Source organism: Anopheles merus, chromosome 2R (genome assembly GCF_017562075.2).
Source record: "Anopheles merus strain MAF chromosome 2R, AmerM5.1, whole genome shotgun sequence".
Lineage (NCBI taxonomy): Eukaryota > Metazoa > Arthropoda > Insecta > Diptera > Culicidae > Anopheles > Anopheles merus.
Window position 1 is genome coordinate 13,336,846 of NC_054082.1, and position 9,981 is coordinate 13,346,826.

Here is a 9,981-nt window from a genome sequence, read left to right on the forward strand (position 1 = left end):
CTCTACCTAAACGGAATATAGAAAGACTTCGTTTAGCAGACGCCAAACGACTCATGCATTCTAAAAATAGCAAAAAAGCTGGTGGCGCTATCTGTTGGTGGGATACCCCAACCAGTTGAGCTTCATCGCTTGGAGGAGAGCTTTCTCATTTCCTCTGTACTGTTGTATGGTTTCGCATTGAAGTTATGCATCGCTAGAACTAGAACGGCGATACGATTGTTTAAATACTAAACTCCAACGGAAACCACCAGCACTGAAGCAAGTGAGATTTGAGCAATGGTCATTGGTGTTGATACCCACGTATCTAACCACACGACCATTTATATAGATTTTTGCTCAGAAAGTTAGAAGGCTATATAGGTCATAATAAAATGCAACTTGTCGAAACACATTGCAAGAAAAGGATAGCAATATGATGATGAGTTGTAATACGCCATCTATTGATCAAACCAATGAAGCTGTGGAGCTTTCATTTTTTTTCTATGGATATTCAATTTTCCAGTCGTTTAAGCTTAATCTGTGGCGCTTGGGCAACCACGTATCGTTGCAACGGGGAAAGCTTGTTTATCCGCTACCGAGCTTAACCACCACGTATTAGCACCATCACCGCCGTATAAACCGCCTGCACCTGCTTGCCTACCGATTAACAACCTTGCGCCCGGCACCAAAGCAGACAAGTTTAGGAAGATGGATGGATACCTATCAAATAACTGCCCAAGTGCCACAAATCCACTAAACGACCACTAAACGGCTTCTAAACGACTCAAGTTCTCTACCTAAACGGAATATAGAAAGACTTCGTTTAGCAGACGCCAAACGACTCATGCATTCTAAAAATAGCAAAAAAGCTGGTGGCGCTATCTGTTGGTGGGATACCCCAACCAGTTGAGCTTCATCGCTTGGAGGAGAGCTTTCTCATTTCCTCTGTACTGTTGTATGGTTTCGCATTGAAGTTATGCATCGCTAGAACTAGAACGGCGATACGATTGTTTAAATACTAAACTCCAACGGAAACCACCAGCACTGAAGCAAGTGAGATTTGAGCAATGGTCATTGGTGTTGATACCCACGTATCTAACCACACGACCATTTATATAGATTTTTGCTCAGAAAGTTAGAAGGCTATATAGGTCATAATAAAATGCAACTTGTCGAAACACATTGCAAGAAAAGGATAGCAATATGATGATGAGTTGTAATACGCCATCTATTGATCAAACCAATGAAGCTGTGGAGCTTTCATTTTTTTTCTATGGATATTCAATTTTCCAGTCGTTTAAGCTTAATCTGTGGCGCTTGGGTGCTACCCTTTGCAACTTCGTGCCTTCGTGTCCCACAACCCAGGCGGTAGTCATTTGTATTCCTCTGCTGTTTGGTTATTTTGGTGCTTCTGTTTATACACCAACTGGCAGCAGCACGGCTCGGTCAACATTGTGTGGCGATGAAGGAGACGCCCGGTCCCCCTCCCCACTATCGGGAAGTACACGACTTAGCTTCTGATGATAGTGACTAATATTGGCAACCCCGTTTCGGCATGATCGGGGCTTAGCCGGGACACAATCTCGTGTGCATGTCGTGCCTCGGAGCAGATCCGCCACTATCGTCGGCTTCCTTTCTGATCTGATCTGATTTTGATGCTTACCGGTTGTTTGATTATCTCTGTTCGTCTGAACTGTGTGTGTGTGTGGTTGTGTGTGATGTGTGTAAAATTGGGATCTTTTCCAAGCGCTGGATTAAGGGGAGCTTAGTGCAGGTTGTAATGTGGGAAACTTTTAATTCATCTTCATATGCACCACGTGACGAAGATTCTTGGAAGTTGTTTTGTTCGAATAGATTGATGTTTGTCCTCACGATGGAAGAGCTATGTTATTCTGTATCATTTGCTAGGCATTTTTGGTGGTGTTTTTAACTAGAGTTTGAAACTCACGAATATGTCCTTGTTGAGTTAGGACAACATTCCAAAATTTGTTAAAACCTCGTTTCAATTTTTGTCTAAATAAGACACACCTGCTTTAAAGTTCTATTGTTTTAGGAGATTTGTTAAGATTAAGATGAAAATTAAAACTAAAGTGAGCTTCTAATCACTATATTGTTTATGCTCTTGTTCACCATTGCGTCACTTTTGTTTTTTTTTTATTTTTATAGATATTTAGATCCTATTGGCCTCATTCGCATCTTTCAATCGTGCCTTTTACATAGCCCATTCGGTGGAACCGTAATCAAACACTTTGATGCTGCTTAAGAGCTGTACGGAGCCGCCTTTGCAGCGTGTATCGCGCTGTGTTGTTTTGTCTACATGGGTCTCTAGCAAAAACTGTTTCCAGCTATTCGAAATATTTAATTCTATTATTCCACAACTTTCTAAATATTCTGCAGCTGTTCTTTATTTCTTAATAAGTTTTGAATTGTGTTAACTTAACGTTATTGTTTAAAAAAAGACCGTATTTGTCACCGGACGCGGGCACCTTTGAACAAAGGTTCATTACTGTCATGATGGCTTCCCATGACGCAACCTGACAGCGTGTGCTTGGCACGCTGTCAACAAATTGTCAAACAAACACAAACAACGCGCGACCACAATTTGCGGCATTTTGTGCAAATTTTGTGCCCAACTTTCCCCGCCAAACGTGTTTACCATTGTTTATCCAATATGTCGAAAGCACATCCGCCAGAGTTGAAAAAGTAAGTTAACCTCAAATGCTTCCTTCCACCTACCAGACATTGACCGGGTTCGTTTCTCGTTTGTCACGAAGGTACATGGACAAGCGGCTATCGCTGAAGCTGAATGGTGGACGAGTCGTTTCCGGCATCCTGCGTGGTTTCGATCCCTTCATGAACGTGGTGGTGGACGAATCCATCGAGGAATGTAAGGACGGTACCCGCAACAACATCGGAATGGTGGTAAGTTGAAGCCGTGGTCCGAGATGATCCGGGAGAAGCAAGTAATCCAGCAATTCCTCACGCAATCCCACGCTTGTGCCGTCCGCAGGTTATCCGGGGCAACAGCATCATCATGGTGGAAGCACTGGATAGGATATAATGAGCGCGAACTCGTCTATAATCTTCAAATAAAGTCAATCGCACTCGGGTCCGAGTTTATTGTACATGTATTTCTAAAAGTTTACAAAGAAAAACTTAAACTCACAACCGCCCCACTGCTACTCGGGCTTCGGTTCCTTCACCGCATTGGCCATCGGACCGGGTTCGTCGAAGATCTTCTTCACGCCCCGCTTCCGGCAATCCACGTCATAGTTGTGTGCTACTTTCAGATGCGAATTCAGCAGGTGCAGGTGAATAAACTTTTGCTCACAAAACTCGCACTGGTACCGCTCGCCCGTATGGCGCCGTTCGTGCGTCAGCATGTCGTTCTTCTGGTAGAAGCTTTTGGGACAGTACGAACATTGGAACGGTTTTTCTCCCGTGTGCGTTCGCATGTGTACGACGAGCGTACACTGACGATGGAAGCTCTTCCCACAGGTCTTGCAGGCGAAGGGCTTGATCCCGGTATGGTAATCTTCGTGCGACTTCAGATCGGACTGGCGTGCAAATTCTGCAAACGAAAACAAGAAAGAAATGCTCACATTAATCCATTGTGCCCTTGCGTTGCGGCAAGCATGAGATAAGTACGCACTTTTACCACAGTACTTGCACTCCAAGCATTTGTCTGACATCATGTAGCGCATATGCATCAACAGGTACGCTTTGCTGGAAAACTTCTTGTCACAGTGCGCGCAGTCGTACGTGGTCGGTTGTTCCGACGCGGCCGCGTGCCGCTGCAGGTGGGCCTCGTACGCCATCACGCCCACGAACTGCTTGCCGCACACGTCACACACCAGCCTGTTGACGCCCCTGTGCAGCTCCATGTGCGCAATCAGCTTCTCGTCCGTCTTGAAGAAGTTGTCACACACCGTGCACACGTGGTAGTTGGCCTCCACGAAGTCGCGATGCGCCGAGCCCATGTGCGCCTTGGCCGCATCGACACGCTTGAAGCGTTCGTCGCACAGCGGACACTTGTAGTTTTTCTCCGCCGTGTGTATCCTTTGGTGCGCCCGCAGATTGTCCGCGCGGGAGAACGACTTCGAGCAGACGTTGCACTTGAACGGTTTGGTTCCGGCGTGCGCCTTCATGTGGCGTTTCAGATGCGCCAGCTTGCTCAGAATGAGGCCACACACGTGGCATTGGTTCTGAATTTCGCGTATTCCGTCCTCGCCGGGCACAACTATGGACTGGAGATCGTCCTCGATGCCATTGTTGTTGTCCTCCGCTACCGCTACCGTGGCTACAGTGGCACCGCCGATCGGGGCTGGCTTCGGGAACTGCTCTTCGGTTGGCTCTTCGGGATCGGCCATGAGATATTCCTCGAGGTATTCGGCTTCGTTTAACAGCTCGCTTAGCTCCGACTTTCTTACATCGCTGCTAATTGAGCTCGTCGGTGCAGCGGAGGTGCTAGGCGAGATAAAGCCATTTTCGTGCACCATGCCATTCTGCTCCGTGCCATTCTGCTCCGTGTCGTCCTGCTCCGCGTCATCCTGCTCAGTGTCGTATTGCTCCGTGTCGTACTGCTCCGTGTCGTACTGATCCGTGTCGTACTGATCCGTATCGTACTGCTCCGTGTCATACTGCTCCGTGTCATATTGCTCCGTGTCGAACTGTTCCGTGTCATCCTGCTCCATCGCACCCTGCTCCATGGCATCCTGCTCGATGACATCCTGCTCCATGGCATCCTGCTCCATGGCATCCTGCTCTATGACATCATGCCCCATCGCAATCTGTTCCATCGCAATCTGCTTCGGCTCAATCTGTTTCGGCGCATTTTGCTTCGTCTCATTCAGTTTCGACACACTCTGTATCGGCTCAATCTGCTTCGTCTCGTTCCGTTTCGGCTCAATCTGCTTCGCCACCACGCTCAGATTCGGCTCAATCTGCTTCGGCACCACACTCTGTATCGCCTCAATCTGCTTCATGTCATTCTGCTTCGCCACACTATGCTTCGCCTCAAGCTTTTTAACCTCTTTCTGTTCCATCTCGTCCAGTTCAGTTTCAGACAGCCCTAGCGCGTCCACGTCGATGATGACGGGTTCTACCTTTGGTACTATTGGCTCCGGTTGTTTCTCCAACTGGATGAGAAGAATCCGGTACGAATCGTCACACATCTGCTGAAAGCCGTACGCGATCCGGAGCTGTTCCGCACACACGAAACACAATCTGTCCGGAAGCCTCGGGTTGTCTTGGCGCTGTGTGCATCGGAGAGAAAGAACAAACAAAAAAAATCGGGTACCAATAGCAGCAACAACAATGTTTTCAACTGACGCCCAAGCTTACCTCGAATGCGCTGATTTTGTTGATCATTGTTGCGAGCGGGACATTGTACTTAAGATCTTTACTCTTCACCGATATCGTACTCGGCGTTACACTTAAACAGGTATGGCAAATAACGCTGAAATCTAGCACACTTTCCATTTTTCAGCCGTTTCGAAGCTATATCCATCCGTACGACCGATCGCTAAACAATAACAAAACATCAAATCCCGCCACGACTGACAGTTCCCAGTTGACAGGCTCGTTTGGCGTGGGGAGCTTGTTAAGGGGTTCGAGTAATTGAGACCTTATTAAGGGGTGCTTTTGTCAACTATGATCCGTTCCAACGCAGCTTTTGTAGTAAAATGAATACGTTATCGAACATTGTTTGGAATGCAACGTACGATATCATAGATTTGGACTCTTCAACTACGGCTATAAACTTTAAATTGACATATGACTGTTTCTACTTACGCCTTGTTTCGGGACATTTTTTCGGTCCCAATTACAGCCGTATTTTAGTTAACGCCAAAGTAATCGTAGTTATGAGCGATTCAAATAACTTTTTCTTTTCTTTTATCGTTCGGTGATGGAAAAAAGAAAAAAAAACTAAACAAATCCTCTGTCGTAACGGTTTAAGATTTAAACAAACATATTTTTCTCTGTATTTTCTTCCTTGCAACGTGCAATGGATAAAACACACACACACCCTACGATATTTCTTCGCTAAGTGAACTAATGCCGCTAATGCTCCGGGACATCGTGGCCGACCCGACGGGCGTCTTGCCCTCCAGCTTGTAAAACTCCACCACCTTTGCCGGCGGTTTGCTCGACATCAGCTCGGAAATCTGCGTTATGAACCACTTGCCCAGCTTGATCACTGCCACGTGCGCCGCAAACTGCAGCATCATCGCGCCGAAACCCTTGTACAGTCCGCTCACGCCCTCGCTGGCCAGCGTTTGCCGGTAGCAGTCGACCACCCCCTCGTAGCTGGTCAGAATCGGCACGACCGAGTAGCCCGAGTCCAGATTGTCGATGATTGTGCGCGTGCCCTGCAGCTGGATCCGGTGCAGGATCGTCTCGAACGGGTAGAAAATCATCTCCGTCGCCATCAGCGAAATCATGGTCGAGTACACCTCGATCACCTGGCTCTGGGCGGCGAAATCGCGCGTCCGAGCGCCGCGCCGCTCCTCGTAAAACGTTACCCGTCTGCACATGATCCTGGTCGAAATGCCGCGCACAAACAGCCTGATTTGAAGGGGCATTTAGTTAGCTTACGGTCAAAGAATGTGTTCCGTTGCGAAACTATTCACTTACTGGCAAACGTATTTCGACAGACCGAGCGATATGCTCGGCCCTACCAACGCCCACACCGGCAACATTCGGCCCTTCTGCGGGACGCTCCAGGACAGCAGGCGGCTCGCTCCCTCGCGGAACACATCGAATATACCCGGCTTCTCACTGGCAATGTCGCTCTGGACGGTTTCGACGAGCGATGCAGAGTAAAACGGAACGACTGCCGCTATGCTTATGCTGCGGGAAGGATAAAACCGGACCCATCAGAGCATGCTGGTTACAGCTCACATGCCAACGAATCTTACCATTTCAGCAGCAAATGTTGACCGAACTGTTTAACAGTAGTTTTAGCATTAATTTCCCTGCAAGAAAAAAACAAACTCATGGAGCGTTAGTGGAACAAGTTCTTCTGCACCGTGCACCTTCCCTCACTCACTTTGGCCAGGGCGTAAACTTTGATATCACATCCTCCACGGCCAGCGTCATGCCGCGGACTAGAAGCACGCTGCCAATACCCTTCCACAGCGTCGTAACGCCCTGCCGCTGGTGCAGATGCACAATCACCGGCAGCAGGGTGATCGGCACGACGTGGTACCGCCGGGCGGTGTGATGCACCTGGCACTGGCGCCGCAGCACCAAAAACGGATGACATAGCAGGTTCTCCGTAATCAGGCTGATGAGGTTAACGCTCGCACCGAGATATTTCCGCAGCGATATTTCTAAACGGTCGGAAAGGGCAAACCAACGCAGGAGGAGAACAAAAGTATGACGAAACAGTTGCAGAAATGTAAACAAATGCATTATTGCATCGGCTTACCATCGTCCGGGCTTTCGTACAGTGGTTGAACGTTTTTGTGCTTCTGCAGTGGCAGCGTAAGATCGCGCTCCGAGTTGATGAACTGATACGGCGCATCGTCCAGGGTGGATTTGTAAGCGGACAGGAACCGTGCATTATCTAACTCATCCTCATCTTCCAGGTACCTGCGGGCGGGACAGGATTGCACGAAGGTTTGAGAAGCACGGTTATTACGCACCGGGCCAAGGCCGGAACGTGGATGAGGTGGGTATGTGTGTTGTCGCGTTGCTTACCGCCCGTAATCTTCCAGGCCAGCCATTTGGTGATTGTACATCGGCTACATCTATTTGCTAAACAAATCCTAGATATTTTTGCACAATTTTGCACTGGCCCTAGTTTTTTGCTTGCTTTTTTTTTTGTTCAACAGAACTGTCTTTCCCATATGAGACCAGGTTGGAGCTTGGGTCAAGTTAGCTGTCAAAAGGCATTGACATTTGATGGAGTACATTTTGAGGCGTAATAAAGTTAGCTTTTCTTTCCTCAATGAACATTTAATCAATTATAGCTTATTTTTCTATCAAACCTTCTATTAGTTTCTTTTCAGAAAGTAACAAAACATTTTTCCAATTCTAATTTTTCGCCTTTCGATGATTGCCTTCGCCAAGGCATGTCAAGAAAAGTATGTGAGCGCACCTTGCTTTGTGGTGGATTCCCGCCGTCAAAAAGCGCCCCTGTGAAAAGGCTAAACAATTTCTATGGTACACAAGGTTTCAAATTGTCCGTTACAGATCAAATTGAACGATGAAATAATTTAAACTTTGTGAATGTTGAGCTGGGAACTTTTTAAAATTGTATTGTAAGATACTCAAACACATTACTCCAAGTGCTGAAATATGAAGTGTTATGTAAATATATTTAACGGAAATTTAAATAAAAGCAGAGTTTGTTTGAAACCCAATTCGTTCAAAATTTAAATGAATGTTGGGGTTAATTTTAAATAGAGCACAGCGCCGTTTATCCGGGTACCTTTTATCCGGCTGTTCGTTTATCCGTGCTTTTGAGAAATGACAGTTTAATACGAAGGTGGCATTGCGTTAAGGCCGGGCTACATTGACCGTACTCCGTAGTGTAATTTTGATTTTCACTAGCGCATCTGGGGGAAGCTGGTGGAAGCTTTTTTTGGTCGTCGAGAGAATGGTCATGCCGGATCTAAAATTTAAGTTGTTTTTTCATCGTTTTTTGATGCGAAAATGGCTGAAATACTTGCACAACATAATTATCTATTAATGGATTAGCTTTTCCAGACCAGTTTAAGTAAAAAACATAGAAAAATAACATATTTTCTGAAGCGGCTACAAATTGTTTGGCAAAATGCTTCAGTCAGTCGTCGCCAGATGCGCTAGTGAAAATCAAAATTACGCTATGGAGTACGATCAATGTAGCCCGGCCTTTATAAGGAGGATATTTGAAAAAAAAAAAAGGTTATCAGAGCACATTGGCATTACAAAAAACACTCTAATTCATGGCAAATTTAAAATTGTCTAGGTAGAAAAACATGAAGATAATAAAAACTGGGTGATTTCTATCAAAACCCAAGATAAATTTCCAAATAAAAATCAAGAATTAGCGCACCCGGGTGATTAAATATATCATTTGACTCATTAGCCATGTTATTCGCATATCCGGGCTAAGTCGAGTCCCGAATAAACGGCGGTCCACTGTATTTAAGGCTAAGTAATTTATGTTTTTTTTCTTGAAAAGAAACAGTCTAGTCGTAGAGCCGTATTTCGCCAATGCTTTAAAGCTCAATTTGGTAGCACAGCGTTTGCCAATCACCAACACGGTTTACTTCTATCGCAGCTAGGCGATTAAATCAAACGTCCCTACCACAGCTCGCAACCACCAGTTAGGATCGCTCTAACGAAGTAAAATTATGAAACACTACTCAAATAGGTACCATTTCCTGGTCATTTTTCTTGTACTATAAAACCGCACCACGAGCGGCAGTAAACAAGCACGACACAAACACACACTTAAACTCTTCCTCCAGGGGCCAAGCAGCACATCATAATGCAACGAGAAATGGTCATTTTTCCGTTTGCCCATACAGGTAGGTATGCTTCTTTTTATCACCCACGATAATCGTCACATGGAGAAGAATTCATCTTCTCTTCTCTTTTTTTTTTTGTATGCCTCCTTTCTGCACACACATGGCTTAAGTGCTTGTGTGAACAAAAATGGCCCTACCTTATCAATTTACCTTAACGAAGTTTCGGCTTCATCACGGTCAGAAGAATAGTCACGTACGGACAGTTATAAAAAAAAACCCAGTCCACGTTTGTACGTTGACACGCTTGCCCCGGCGGCCTATGCCGGGGACAGCGGCTGGCCGGAAGAAAAGGGGTTAAAGGAATGTTTATGTACCAGCCCACCCGCTTCCGACCGTCATTACAGTTCCATATTATTTTATTGCCACGGTAATATTGCACGTTCACGGGTGGGTTGTCGTTTTGGGATGTCGTTTTTTATGTGCGCTTGTGTGCGCCGTGTGTCCTGTGTCGTTTTGATGCGCGTCTTATTAATTTGTACGC

General features: G+C 46.2%; 3 protein-coding genes across 3 annotated transcripts; 1 reads left to right on the top strand and 2 right to left on the bottom strand.

The window, feature by feature from the left end:
* Nucleotides 1–2,541: 2,541 nt before the first annotated feature.
* On the top strand, nucleotides 2,542–3,104 carry LOC121589006 (probable small nuclear ribonucleoprotein G). The gene is made up of 3 exons (XM_041907533.1): nucleotides 2,542–2,682; nucleotides 2,754–2,901; nucleotides 2,990–3,104. Exons 1-3 carry the CDS (start codon nucleotides 2,651–2,653, stop codon nucleotides 3,038–3,040), a joined length of 231 nt encoding a protein of 76 aa, XP_041763467.1. The 5' UTR covers nucleotides 2,542–2,650; the 3' UTR covers nucleotides 3,041–3,104.
* Nucleotides 3,090–5,809, bottom strand: LOC121589004 (zinc finger protein 436-like). Its single transcript, XM_041907531.1, has 3 exons — nucleotides 5,323–5,809; nucleotides 3,632–5,234; nucleotides 3,090–3,550 (listed from the first exon to the last, which is right to left on the bottom strand). Exons 1-3 carry the CDS (start codon nucleotides 5,458–5,460, stop codon nucleotides 3,159–3,161), a joined length of 2,133 nt encoding a protein of 710 aa, XP_041763465.1. The 5' UTR covers nucleotides 5,461–5,809; the 3' UTR covers nucleotides 3,090–3,158.
* Nucleotides 5,810–5,921: 112 nt separating this feature from the next.
* Nucleotides 5,922–7,844, bottom strand: LOC121589005 (solute carrier family 25 member 46). The gene is made up of 6 exons (XM_041907532.1): nucleotides 7,684–7,844; nucleotides 7,412–7,575; nucleotides 7,031–7,313; nucleotides 6,900–6,956; nucleotides 6,616–6,831; nucleotides 5,922–6,546 (listed from the first exon to the last, which is right to left on the bottom strand). Exons 1-6 carry the CDS (start codon nucleotides 7,722–7,724, stop codon nucleotides 6,009–6,011), a joined length of 1,299 nt encoding a protein of 432 aa, XP_041763466.1. The 5' UTR covers nucleotides 7,725–7,844; the 3' UTR covers nucleotides 5,922–6,008.
* Between the last annotated feature and the right edge of the window lie 2,137 nt (nucleotides 7,845–9,981).